Below are 14728 nucleotides of genomic sequence, written 5' to 3'. Positions count from 1 at the left end.
ATGCACTTTTGTGTAAAAAGATGCTGCCTGGATAAGTTCTGACTTAACTATCAATATATTCCACCCCCAGGATAATACTCTTGTTTCAATCTCCACAGGGCGAAGTCTAAAAATGGCGGCAGGTCGTTGAGAGAAAAATTAGATAAAATAGGGTTAAATCTTCCAGCTGGGAGGCGTAAAGCTGCTAACGTCACTTTGCTGACGTCACTAGTAGAGGGTAAGTAACCTTATACGAACCTGTCACGTGACAAGCATGATCATATATAGCCTGAAAAATACACAAATAGAGTCTCATTTTTATTACAATGTCATTTTCTTTTTTAATCTTATTGTAATAACACCACTTTATATATTCATAAATCCTTTAATAATGATAACAGAAAATGGCGTCACATTTAAATGTAAGTTTTGTGATCATCTTCTTCCTTAGATTCACATTGGCCTGTGCCTAGACAATACATGTACTAACCCAGCATGGTTGTACTTACAACAAATTGACCCCTAGAGTGCCAAATTAACTTCAGCATTGCTAGACGTCACTTGTTTTGAAATGGGCTGTTTTGTTTTTACAGTATTTGTGTTTTCTAGCAGTAATACTCCCCTCCTAATCTCTCCTGACTGCAATTGATTCTTGTGTTCTCTCACAGAAAGTCATCACAGTAATAATGAAATACCTAGGCTATATTCTCCATTCCAAACAATGTATTAAATAATTGTGAAGTGGGATGGAAGTACCATCTGTGTTGGAGGAGAGCCTGACCAACACTTTCTGAATGACTTTCTGGCTGCTTGAACCTATGATAGAGGGGAACATTATTGTACAGATCTCTGACCCCCCCCCCCCCCTCATCTGTACACAGCATTATATACATTACAGCACAGTGTACTAGCTTAGCTTCAGCTGGCAATATAATGAGCCGTTCAGGTCTAGCAGAAAAGACCTGTTGAATTTCATTGCACACATATGCTGACGATTTGTTCCAGTTTTATAAGCAGTTAAAAAGTTAAACTGAATGATAACTTAGTGATGCCATAATGTGCTGCCATCAACTGTGTTTTCACGAACAAATATGTTTTGTTTCTTCTCTCCATACATATCCTGAGCATAGATGTGCAATCACTGTGGCCAGATCCCTCCTATCTATATATCCTGATTAGCTCAATGTTTATGTGTATGTAGCACTGTATGTACCATGTATGCAGTTATTGCTGTGAGCCCGGCTGTCTGCTGTGGGTGTTGTAGCTAGCTGTGTGTCTGGTGTCCTGAATCTAATGTCTGATGAGTACCGTTATTGTGTATTATCTGCTCCATCTTTCTGGAAGCAAGCTCCACTGCTCTGTGCTTTGAAGCGCTAATTGGCGCATGCGTTCTTCCGGAGTGCAGCTAATAGCAGGAAACCCTGCAGTAAAATCCAACTGCTTCAGGAAATTAAAACCAAAAGATTTAAAAATCAACAAAACAGACAGACTGCGTGCACTGACCCCGAATCTCTCCTAGCTAATCGTTCAGGATATATAAAAAAAGATCATTCATTGTAAAGAGCGCTGGAGTTAAAGAATGTCAGCGCTGAGAGCTGTGCCTCCTCGTGCTGTACACAGAGCACAGGCTTTATGGGCACATTTCTTTCATTAAATCATTAGAGGAGGGTCGCCCATCGCCGTCTAGTCTTCCTTCTGTCTGCTCTGAAGTGTGTCAGTCAGTGTTAGGACTTCAAACAATATAGATCTATACAAACGTGTATGTAATAATCACTGGTACTGTACAGTTACTGCTATTTAATCACTGCCTATATCCCACTTTTCCGGTCCCTGTCTTTTAGTCCCATTCTCTTTCTGCCTCCTCCTCTTTCTCCTGCTTTCTTTCTATCCCCCCACTCCCAGCTACCATATTCTTCTCCCCATCCCCCATCCTACCTTCTTCCCAGGTGCCCCCCCCCCCCCCTAAAAAAAAGTAAAAGAAGAAAAATATTTCACCAGAATCCACCCCATTTATCTGCCTCCCTACTCTCATCCTGATTATTCAATTTTTCCTGCAATTGAAGCCACATTATATGGAGGATATAATCGAACCAATCAAAATCGACTAAAAGTATATTTGATTCCTATAGCCTTATCTACATGGTACAATTTTCCATCAGATAGACGGAATCTATTAGATAGATCTAATAAGAAATTGCATCTCGTGTAGACGTCCAAATTGTTTCAGGTCAATTTTGAGATAGATTTTGCTTTGATAAGTACTCAAAATCTATTGCAAAATCTAACGCAATCCGATTAGACCGATTGGAAATTATCTAATAGATCCATCTAATGCTGGGAATAAACGGGCCGATTTTGTCGCTTGATTCTCCCGCTTGATCGTTCGCTGCTCGATTCCGCAGTCAATTCTCGTATCTTCCGCTCGTTTTTCTCATCCTTTTCTATTTACTGCTATTCGGAATCAAGCGGAGAAACGATCGGGCGGGAGATCGGACATGTCGGAAATTATCTATTGAGCCTGCTCAAAATCGAGACGTGTATTCCTAGCATAATAGAAGATCCGATTTGACAGAAAATTGTACCATGTAGATGAGGCTTATGACTTGCATACAATCTGCATTCATTGACCATCTCTTCAGCCACTACCCCCATTTCACTGTTTGTATGAGTCTCACCTCCCCCCCATACTGAGACCTTCCCCACTCTGTTCTGCTACCTCTGCCCTCTATCTATCTCCTCTCTCCTGTCTGCCAACCCCTCCCTTTCTCTCTATCTGCCCCCTCCCCCATTACATATATTATCTACCCTGTTGATTACTGATGTGATTTGTATATGTTTTAGAAAAATAGCTGTACGAATTAAATAAAAAACACGATTATTATCATTATTATTACTTGCATAGAAAACCAGTTCAGTGATGTCATTAGTTCTGTGTTCCCCTGCAGGAGAGGCTGTTCATCTAGCCCGAGATTTTGGGTATGTCTGCGAAACGGAATTCCCCGCAAAAGCTGTGGCTGAATATGTCAACCGGCAACACAATGACCCAAATGAGCAAGTGACCAGGAAAAACATGCTACTAGCCACAAAGTAAGTCGGATTTCATGCTTCATGTTGATGCTGCTTTGCCTGAAAGGCGCACAGATTGACATACAGCTGTGACTAAACCCTGGTGCTTTTATAATAAGGTACCTTATAATGTAGTGGGGTGTAATCTATGGCTATCAGTTGCAAATCTTGAATGTGACCACAATAAGAGACAGTTCATTGATTACTATACCCTAGAAGGCTGGGTGCACACTTGGCAGTGCGTGCAAGGTTGCGATTTCTGTCATGTGCGTTTTTTGTGCCTTTGCATTTTCTTCCCACACATGCATTTTACATGTTTTGTATGCATTTTTTTATATGTGTTTTATACAAACGACTAGGTAGTCAACAGGAAGTGGAAATACATCAGAAAACATAGTTTTTTTTTACAAAAACGCATACAAAAATCACCATTGACTTTCATTATGTGCGTTTTTTATGCATTTTTGAAAATATGCAACGAAACCAGCATTTTAAAAATGCGTATTAAAAAATTACATACACATGCGTATTTTCATGCGTCCCATTGATTTAACATTATATGCGTTGTTAACTCTGTTTTTTACGCAACGCTAGCATTTCTGCTTAGTGTGTTCTCAGCCGAAGACTTTTCAGGCAGGTCTCAGGTGCTAGTCCTGTGGCAGGGCTTACTGGTCCTATGGCAGGGGTGCTGGTCCTGTGGCAAGGGTGCTGGTATTATGGCAGGTGTGCTGGTCCTATGGCAGGGGTGCTGGTCCTGTGGCAGGGGTGCTGATCCTATGGCAAGGGTGCTGGTCCTGTGGCAGAGGTGCTGGTCCTATGGCAGGCAGGGATGTTGATCATATGGCAGGGGTGCTGGTCCTGTGGCTTGCAATAGTGCTAGTCCTGTGGCAGGGGTGCTGGTCCTGTTGCAAAAGTGCTGGTCCTATGGCAGTGGTACTGGTCCTGTGGCAGGGGTTCTGGTCCTATGGTAGTGTTGCTGGTCCTCTGGTAGGGGTGCTGGTCCTATGGCAGGGGTGCTGGTCCTGTGGCAGGGGTGTTGGTCCTCTGGTAGGGGTGCTGGTCTTATGGCAGGGATGCTGGTCCTGTGGCAGGGGTGCAGCCCCTGTGGAAGGGGTTCTGGTCCTATGCCAGGCAGGGATGCTAATCCTATGGCAGGGGTGCTGGTCCTATGGCAGGCAGGGATGTTGATCCTATGGCAGGGGTGCTGGTCCTGTGGCAGGGGTGCTGGTCCTGTGGCAGGGGTTCTGGTCCTATGGCAGGCAGGGATGCTGATCCTATGGCAAGGGGTGCTGGTCCTATGGCAGGCAGGGATGCTGATCCTATGGCAGGGGTGCTGGTCCTGTGGCAGGGGTGCTGGTCCTGTGGCAGGGGTTCTGGTCCTATGGCAGGCAGGGATGCTGATCCTATGGCAGGGGTGCTGGTCCTATGGCAGACAGGGATGCTGATCCTATGGCAGGGGTGCTGGTACTGTGGCAGGGGTTCAGCCCCTGTAGCAGGGGTTCTGTTCCTATGGCAGACAGGGATGCTGATCCTATGGCAGGGATACTGGTTCTGTGGCAGGGGTGCTGCCCGTGTAGCAGGGGTTCTGGTCCTATGGCAGGCAGGGATGCTGATCCTATGGCAGGGTGCTGGTCCTGTGGCAGGGGTGCTGGTCCTCTGGTAGGGGAGCTGGTCCTATGGCAGGGATGCTGGTCCTGTAGTATGGGTGCTGATCCTATGGCAGGGGTGCTGGCCCTGTAGCAGGGGTGCAGCCCCTGTTGCAGGGCTTCTGGTCCTATGGCAGGGCTGCTGGTCCTGTGGCAGGGATATTGGACTGGGTAGTCTCAAATCGTGTAACTACGACGTGAATGTTTAAGTGTACCCATTTGGTGCTGGACTACATTACCCACAATGCTCAGCAAGCAAACCTTGCTAACGTTAGCAACAGCTGGACAGTCCAAGCTTGCCCACCCTTGACCTAAACTGAAAACAATATAATGAACATTTTGCAGTATCCCGAGTTAATCATTTGCTAGAAGTAAATTGCTTCCAACATGAACAGGATTAAGAACCTCATAGAATTACTTATCTAATTATCCGGAAATGTGATGCTTTATCAAAGCACATCCAGATATTGGAAATACAGCTACAAATTAACATGTTTTACATGGGTAGTTTTAGTATAGACTCAATAAAATAATTTAAAGGGGATGTAGATGTATGTACCTTGTACTCTGAGTCTGAGGTATGGGGGGGAGGGAAGGGTGGCATTATCATCCAGTAATACAGTGGGCCTTAGGGCTTGTTCACACTAAGGGCGCTTTTGGCTAAAATTGCCCTAAAAGTGCTTGTGAAATGATTCCCTATAAGAGTGTTCACATATGAGTGGTTCGATTCCAATACACTCACCAAAGCGCTGCCTGTACCAATTTTGGGGCAATTTGCCTCAATGGAAGGTACAGGAAAATCACAAAACGCTTGAAAAAGCGATTTGTATAGTGATTTCCCCAGCGCTTTTAAGAATAAATACATTGTATTTATTTTTTTTTCCATCAGAAAGTGAAAAAACAAATCCCTCTGCAAAAGTGCTTAGAAAAGTACTTTACAAAATATCGCAATGCGCAGGTAAGCGCCAAGAGACGCTAAAAATAATCGCGCACAAAATCGCAAAACACTGGCATCAGCGATTGCGATTTTAGATGTGAACAAGGCCTTAGTTAATTCACTTTTTCTCCTAGGTGATATTTTCTCATGTTATCAATAAAATGCCACAAGCAAGAACAAACTCAGAATAAGTTTGACAGTCCTTTTCACTTACTGTTTAGTACTTTTTTAATTGCAAAATGCTGAAAAGTTATTTTAAACAGAAACTTAAAAAATAAATCTCCTAAGAGAAAACTTAGTAAAAAAAGTGAAACAAATAAGGCTACGTTCACAGTGACAATGTGACGTTCACAGCACGGCTGGTGCAGTGCAGTTTAATGGCATGGGGCATCCCAATGCACTGCATGCAGTGCGTTACTGAAAAACATGTGCATTAAGGACCAGGGGATTTTGCAATGATCGGTGCTGCATGGGCTCTACAGCCCGCAGCACCGATCAGGAATGTGGCAGGGCGATCAGACTTCCCCCCTTTTTTCCCCACTAGGGGGATGTCCTGCAGGGGGGGTCTGATCGCCGCCGGCTACTATTGATTTGCGGGGGGGCTCCTCAAAGCCCCCCTCCACAGCGTTTTCCGGGCTCCCCTGCTTTCCCTCCCTCTCCCTTCTCCTCTGTGCGGCGCAGGACGGATATCCGTCCTGCGCCTGATAGGATAGGCTTCTGCCTATCAGATGCCGGCGATTCCCGGCCAATCAGAGGCCGGGGATCGCCGATCTACGTCACGGCGCTGCTGCGCAGCAGCGCCGTGTGATGTAAACAGCGGGGATTCCTTCCCTGCATGTTTACATTATGCGTGCGAGCCGCGATCGGCGGCTCGCACACTGTTCACGGAGGCAGTCTCCGTGAACTGGCATGGAAAGGCCGCTCGATCGAGCGGCCATTTCCATGCTATACCACTAACGACCCGCCGACATCTATGGGCGTTAGGCGGTCGTTAAGTAGTTAAGGCTAGTTACACACCAGGACGTTGCGTTTAGGGGACGTTATAGGGCACATAACGTGCCCCTAACGCAACGCCTGGTGCTCTCTGGTGTGGACGTCGGAGTGAGCCGCGTTGTGCAGCTCACTCTGGCGTCCGTGATGCCGTGATGCGTACTCTTGGCCAATCGCCGCACAGAGCGGTCGCTCCAGGAAGTAAACACTGCACGTCACTGAGTGCAGTGAATATTAATTAGCCATGTGCCCGGCCGCTCTCCCCTCCTCCCCAACATGACTGAGCATGTGCAAACAGTCTAACGCGGCTTAGCCGCGTAGAACGCACAGCATGCAGCACTTTGCTGCGTTACACTGTAATGCAACGTGGGCAGTGTGAACAGCCCACTTGTGTTACATTGCTGTGCGTTGGGGGAGCGTTACAGGCTGCACTAACGTGCGCCTGTAATGTCCCTGTGTGCAAGAAGCCTAACAGTAGCAGTGAAGCATACTTTTCAATGACTGTATGCATCACTGTACGCCAGGTAACACACATATAACAAGCGGTACCACTTACTGATTCCATTGCATTGTGTTCCTGCTTTTACAAGGAACACAATGCAAAACCTGCTGTGAACCTAGCCTAGGGGCCATTTTACATTTAATGCATTTTAATGCATTGCTAAGCGTTGCGTTTTAATGCGTTTTTTTTCCTCCATAGCAGTGCATTGTGAAAAAGTTAGCGTATAGTGTGAAAGAGGCCATAGGGAAACAAGGAAACTGGACTGCAAATCAGTTGTCCTTTCAGTTACAACTGACAGCAACTGATATATTGTAAATGGACCCAGGGTTCTTTTACACTATATGGCCTGGTGCACACCAAAAACCGCTAGCAGATCCGCAAAATGCTAGCAGATTTTGAAACGCTTTTTCTTCTTTTTCTGCAGCGTTTCAGCTAGCGTTTTGCGGTTTTGTGTAGCGGTTTTGGTGTAGTAGATTTCATGTATTGTTACAGTAAAGCTGTTACTGAACAGCTACTGTAACAAAAAACGCTTGGCAAACCGCTCTGAAGTGCCGTTTTTCAGAGCGGTTTGCGTTTTTCCTATACTTAACATTGAGGCAGAAACGCATCCGCAATCCAAAATCTGCAGCAGCCCGGGAGTATGCGGTTCTGCAAAACGCCTCCCGCTCTGGTGTGCACCAGCCCATTGAAATACATTACCCTAGCGGATCCGCACCCGCAAGCAGATCGCAAACCGCAGCGGAAACGCTCCGGTGTGCACTAGGCCTATCAGTTGCTGTCAGTTATAACTGAAAGGACAACTGATGTGCAGACCAGTGTCCATGTTTCCCTATGGCCTCTTTCACACTATATGGTGTAAAACTGAAGCTTTTTCACAATGCACTGCTGTGGAGAAAAAAAATGTAATAAAATACAATGCAACACAATGCATCACAACACATTAAATGTAAAAGGGCCTGAGGGTCTTAAATTCTGTTTGCCATCTGCACAGAAGGGAACACTTTTAAGGCCATGTTCACAGTGGTGTGTTGCGGTGTAACAGCCGCTTTGTAACATGGCTTACCACACTGCAATGCACCACCCATGGAATGTTCCCAGTGCAGCGGCAGTGTTGTTGTAATGGGATCCGGTATGGTAATGCACACTTCACTGTACTGTAAACTCTGGCATTATGTGGTAAACAGTCTACATGCAGTGCGTTGGGATACTGCACTCTGTCAGACCGCACTGCAACGGCCGCACTGTGACCTTCTACGCTACAATACCGGTATTGGGACACACCGCAAGTCACAACTGTGAACATAGCCTAAGAGTTACAGTGAAGTATTCTTGTATACTTCACTGTATATGAAACAATGAGTGGGTATGGTGCAGTGCCAGTTTCCTGATCTATTGCGTTACATTCCAGTAGTTACAGGGAACACAAGGCCACTGTGAATAAGGCCTAGGGCTAAGTTCCAAGTGGGGCATTGCACTGCACTGTTACAGAGGCATTATAACACACAGAATCGCACTGCAATTCCAGGTCTATGTGAGGTTCAGAGCCAACACAATGCATGCACAATGCATGCAGTGCAATACTGCATAGCACGTGCAGTGAAGCATGTTTTTGACTGTATGCTTCGCTATATGCAATGCAATACTTGCATAACATGTGATACGACTTTTCCGCTCCGTAGTGTTTTGTTCCTGTTTTTACAGGAAATGTAATGCAGCTCCCACTGTGACCTTAGCCTAAGGGCTAGTTTTGATTACGTGTGAGGGCTTGTTTCCACTGTTGCGACGCGATTTCGGCCGCATTCCGACGCTTGTAAAAACGCATGCGGATGCGTTTCCACATGCGTTTTTACCCGCGATTTCGCCTGCGATTTCGCATGGCAGGGTGCCATGCGAAATTAACCATGACACTGCCAGGGCTCAATAAAATTGAAAAAGGTGCGAAATCGCACGCGAAATCGCGGGTAAAAACGCATGTAACAAACGCATGCGTTTTTACTATTAAATACATTAGCGGCGATTCGCACGGATTCCCGACGCAGGCGAAATCGTTGGCTCTTTTGTGCATTTTTTTCACGCTGAAAAAAACGCACCTCAACAACGCTACAGTGGAAACAGGCCCATCCACTTGTATTACATGTGCGGATCTGCATGCGTTGGACGCATGCAGATTCGCGATAGTGGAAACGAGCCCTTAAGTTGTGATGTGATCAAATCACTATGCAATGGAGTTGTAAAGCCACATTGTGTGGTAGATTGCTGTGCATTCATACAGCGAAGCTGGTTTCACACTGACCGCATCACACCACAATGCTAAAAAAAGCCTTTGGGGATTCCTGTGGCAATGCATGGAAATTTCCCTCCTGGCTGCAGGTCAAGCAGGAAGTGAGGTTCTCTAATGCTCACTTCCTGTGGGCAAAATTTGAATTGCGTGGAGGTGTATTGAAAAAATACGCTTTTGCGCAAGCGGTGTAATGCGAATGCCGAAATTTAAAAAAACCAACATCACTATAGACTAACATGACTTCCAGTCGCTGCACATCGCCACACAATTTGCCCGACAATGCACTGTTGCCTTTGTGGCAAATCGAGCACTTCCGGAGGAACGCATCACGCCAGGTATGAAATGCCCCATAGACATTGGTGTAGTGTTACCTTGTGGCAAAACAGGGTAACACAACACACCAATCTGAAAGGTGCCTGAAGCATACAGTGCAAGGAAATTATGCCTCACTACCACTGTAAATGCACGAGTTGCCCTGTTAAACACACAGCATGCTGTATGTTACTGCACTGGAACCCGCCGCACTGCACTGAATGTGAAATCCCCATAGGAATATCACTGCATCATGACGCAATGCAAAGATATTGTCCATTGCAATGCAACGCAACAGACTTAGGCCTCTTTTCCACGGACTGTTGAACTGTGTGCTCAGCAAGCAGTTGCCAGGCTGCAGTGACCAGGCCGCAGTAAGCAGTTAACAGGCAGCAGCAAGCAGTTGTGAAGTTTGAGAGGCAATTCAATGTCTATCAACAGTCCGTGGAAAAGAGGCCTTAGTGTGAAAGGGTCCTAAGAGTATTGGGACTTATTCACCAAGAGGACAGGGGCATATAAAGCAGGAGTGAGGCCATTGCTCAGAGCATCCAATCAAAATCTTTATTTTATTCAACAGTTGAAACTTAAATGGTTGCTATGGACAGCTGCTAATCCTTTCCCTACAGTTTTTCTTGCCCCTGCTGTGATAAATCTGCCCCACTGTATTATGTCCTGGATGGGGAGGTATAAACACTTGAGCATGGAAGAGAGGATGTCATCCATAGCAAATCATATCCTCCATGTGAATTCACAGTCCATAACAAGTATTGAAAACAGAAAGCTATTTGGTTGCTATGGGAAACCCACTGTTGCCTCTGTCTCCATAATGCAAGGCAGGATGATCTGTAACCCCCTCCCCACTGTGACTCACAAAACCAAGGCTTGGATTTGTAGTTGTACTTTAGATGAATTGCCACAGGTTCTCTACATCTGCTTTATATTAAGAAGATATTTCCTGGCCATTTAATTCTCCCTGGCCAGGAATGGAAGAAACCAGCAGAATACAGTTTACATATGCTCTGCATTTCGTTCTCACCATTTTTGCCACAGGAACTATTAGTTGAAGTCCCGAATGTCCCCATACATGTCAATAGGTTACTAATTCTCCCAGAGGCTTTTCAAGCAGAAAATTAATGGAACGTGGTCTTCGTTATGGAACTTGTAGACTTTACACAACTGGAGGGGAGAACTCAGATGAGCAGACTGCAATGCAGAGTGCTGCACAGCTCACTATCCTGGGCAATCACACTTTCCAGTAGTAAAGACTTGGCAAGGAACTTATGAAAGGGAAAAATAAACTGCAGTGTTGTTTGCAGCAACCAATCCAAATACTTCTATTCTGCTTAAGCTGGCCACTAACTATACAATCTTTTTCATCCAACCATTTCTGTGTAATATAAGGTAACTGCCAAAATTACCCATTCAATATATGCACTCAGTTTACCCTTATACTACATAGATTTGGTAAAATTGGATGAAAAAGATTGTATCATTAGTGGTCACCTTTACTACACGCTGATCGATTTTCTTCCAGATTTCATCTGCTAGAACAGCACACTCTATAGCTCTATACTCACCTTGCAATCCAGGAAGATGAATCCCAGCGACTTCCCATGATGACGAGTGCTCTATGATCCATCTACCTGGCGGCAGGTATACACGAAGTCATGTGATGAGACATGACGGGCGTGAACGAGAGTTCAAGCGGTATTTTGTGTGGGAGTCGTTGGGGATATTAAAGATCCAAACCGCTGTGATGGTAGTTATTGCTGTCACGGCTAAGAACCATCAGCATAATCACGCACCTGTACTCGCATTGCAAAATCGCTGAAACTATCGCTCTTCACTCCAAACATTTCCAGTCGTCGGATAACTTGTTGGAAAAAACGCTTAATTTCTATTGAATGTGAACAACTGCTATTGTAAAACTATAAAATCAGGCCTTTAAAGCAGACCTGAACTCAGACGTCCTCTCTGCTCTAAAAGCTACACAACAGCATAATAACCTTTAAGCAAAAAACATTTCTTTTGTTACACTTGATACAAATCCTAAAATAAATATGCACTGTCTCTACTTCCTGATTAATAGAAGCAGACATATTGTTAACCTCCTGTGCTCTCACATGGCCTCATCTGCCATTTCTGCCATAGGCAGTCATGTGACACAGGGGAGAGGTCAAATTACAACTTGTGATTAGACACAAATGAGGGGGAGTTAAACAGGCTAAACTCTCTAAATGCATACAGGGTGCATTTCTCTATGTATTTCTTCAGTCCTGTGCAAGAGTTCAGGTCCACTTTAAGAGCTTAGAATGGATAAGACAATGCTGAGAGCCAGTATGTTGAAGTGTATTCAAAATAATAAGTGGTGATTAAAAATGATAAACCTCTACTTAGCAGCAATGAAGAGGATCTTCCATCCCTGTTGGGGAAGAGTGGATGGAGGAGTAGGTGATTAGCGGCCATAAAGTTCTAGAGACATGAGTGGACCACAAATCAGTTGCTATGAGCAGAGCCGGGACAAGGTCCTCCAGCACCCAAGGCTGAGACACCAAATTGCGCCCCTCCATCCCTCCACCCCAGCCGTCACACACTGATTGCTATTATACTAAGAGGCACCCCAGGGCCCCCAAGACCTTAATCTCTAGTTATCTAGCTTGTAGTCACTTCCATGTATCTCCTTTTCCTATTTCTTTCTGCTTCAAACACAATTAGGAATGACAGCTGAATGAATTGTGCGCCCCCTCCTACACTGCGCCCTGAGGCTGGAGCCTCTCCGGCCTATGCCTCGGCCCGGCCCTGGCTATGAGGCCTTGTTCACATTGCGTTCCTTTAGCGTTTCCGTCCGCATTGGGCGGTTTTTGATGCATAATTTTTTTTCAATTCCTGGCGCTTGGGTGGGCGATTCATTTTTGTGCTTAACGGTTTTCTAAGCATTTTTCCAAGCGTTTTTGTAATTCACTCCCTGACGCAAGTCAGGAAGTGAATGCTTTGAACCGGAAAAGAATAAATACAATGTATTTATTCTTAAAAACACTACCGCAATCGCCTTAATGCGCGTTTTTGTACGCATTTGCCGATTTTCCTATACCTTCCATTGAGATGGAATCGCCCCGAAAATGGAATACGCACCGCTTTCCTAGCCGCACAGCGCACGACCCGCACTGATATGAACCTTCTCATAGACATTCATTGTCCACACGGTCGGGGGGCATTTTTAAAAACCACAGGTGGGTGAAAAAAAGCCAAAAACGCCTGCAGTGTGAACAAGCCCTTAAAGGGGCTATTTGAAACTCTAACAGTGGTAACAGGGAACACACCCCAAAAGCGAAATATGAGACCTCTCAAAAATATTTCAATCAATAAAAAAACAAAAAAACAAACAAAACTATGCACTGTGAATAATATATACCATAAACTGTGTGGGTGGTGCCTAAAATATATTACATAACATTATTAAATCAGTATAAAGCTGGCAGAGTGGTAACTAAAGAAATAAAATTAATCTGGATATAGCTTTGCAAAGTCAGAAAGTTTTATTTAGAACTAACTTGCATATTTTCAGACTAAAGACTAGTTTCACACTGGGGCATTGCATTGTGCTGCAGTATAGTGTACACATAAGGATAAAACCAACATTCGCTGTGACATGTGGCGTTGCACCCACAAAGAAGTAAATGACCAATATGCAGCTCCATTCACTTAGACTATATTCACAATGGCTGTTGTGCTCCCTGTGACATCAGGAATGCAGTGCACTGGATCGGTACAGTGACGCTGCACGATATTCTCTCATTGTGTCAGGTACAATGAAGCCTACAGTCAATGAAAAGTATGCTTTACTTTAACTGTAACATACGCATTTATTGGTAACGCACTGCATTCAGTGAGTTACCATACAACAAACCTTTATACCGCAAAACATCCGCTGCACTGTGAACATTGCATAGGTGGTGCATTGCAGTACAGTAAGCCACGTTACAAAGCAGCTGTCAACACTGTGAACATGGCCTAACTGTGCATGCCAGTGTGTGTGTGCTTCTAGTAACACACTGTATGCTCTGTGGTGTAACAATGGAATCTATTGGCAACTGATGAGGTGTGATTTTGAATCATACCTGGTTACAGTGCACAAAGTAGTCTCTATTATAATGCAGTGTTTTAGTGTGAAAGTACTTTCAGCCAACGTCTTGAAGTATAAGGCTAGGTCAGTGATAGGCAAACTTGGCTCTGCAGCTGTTAAGGAACTACAAGTCCCACAATGCATTGCAGGAGTCTGACAGCCACAGTCATGATTCATAAAGGCAAATGCATTGTGGGACTTGTAGTTTCTTAACAGCTGGAGAGCCAAGTTTGCCTATCACTGGGCTAGGTTTACTGTGGTGCAGTGGGGCCTAATGGCCACGTTTTAATGCTGCTTTCCACACTGCAATGCAACACCAATGCGACGTTCACGTTGCGGCTGGTGTGCTGCGTTATAATAGCATGCGGCATGGTAACCCACTGCATGCAGTGTGTTACTAAAATGTGCATATTAACACTGACAGTAAAGCATACTTTCCATTGACTGAATGCTTCACTGTAACATGGGGATATTGTGCAGTACTGATTTCCTGTTCCGTTGTGTTCCTGCTGTTAGAGAGAATGCAAACCAACTCCCACTGTGAGCTAGCTTAAAGTATCAAACCTGTGACCACCTAATGTGGGGCAAGTTCTACTAGAAATCAGGATAAGTCATTAGTCGGCGGAGATCCCCGATCCAACTGGCCTTGATGTGCCAGTGGGTACTTAGCTTTAGTGGCTTAGTGATCATTTTAATCTGCTTCTTTTAAAGCTCGACCAAATGTAAAATTGAGCTACTGTACACTGTGTACAGGCCTATCTTGCTTTTAATGGGTCAGTACACTGAGGTCTGAAAGTGTACCTGAGATGGGAACACTGAAAGATTTTATAGTTACCTGGGGCTTCCTCCAGCCCCATGAGCACTGATGTTTCCCTCACCATCCTCCCAAGTG

General features: G+C 44.9%; 1 protein-coding gene across 7 annotated transcripts in view; it reads left to right on the top strand.

The window, feature by feature from the left end:
- Positions 1-14728, top strand: part of TFAP2A (transcription factor AP-2 alpha) — a 42107-nt gene that overhangs the window by 15720 nt on the left and 11659 nt on the right. For all 7 annotated transcript variants that reach the window (XM_068236877.1, XM_068236880.1, XM_068236875.1 and 4 more), the window contains exons 5-6: positions 99-217; positions 2925-3066. In XM_068236877.1, the coding sequence (XP_068092978.1) occupies positions 99-217; positions 2925-3066 (261 nt within the window). The remainder of the gene's footprint in view (positions 1-98; positions 218-2924; positions 3067-14728) is intronic.

Source organism: Hyperolius riggenbachi, chromosome 5 (assembly GCF_040937935.1).
Source record: "Hyperolius riggenbachi isolate aHypRig1 chromosome 5, aHypRig1.pri, whole genome shotgun sequence".
Lineage (NCBI taxonomy): Eukaryota > Metazoa > Chordata > Amphibia > Anura > Hyperoliidae > Hyperolius > Hyperolius riggenbachi.
This window is presented reverse-complemented; position numbering and strand designations above follow the sequence as displayed.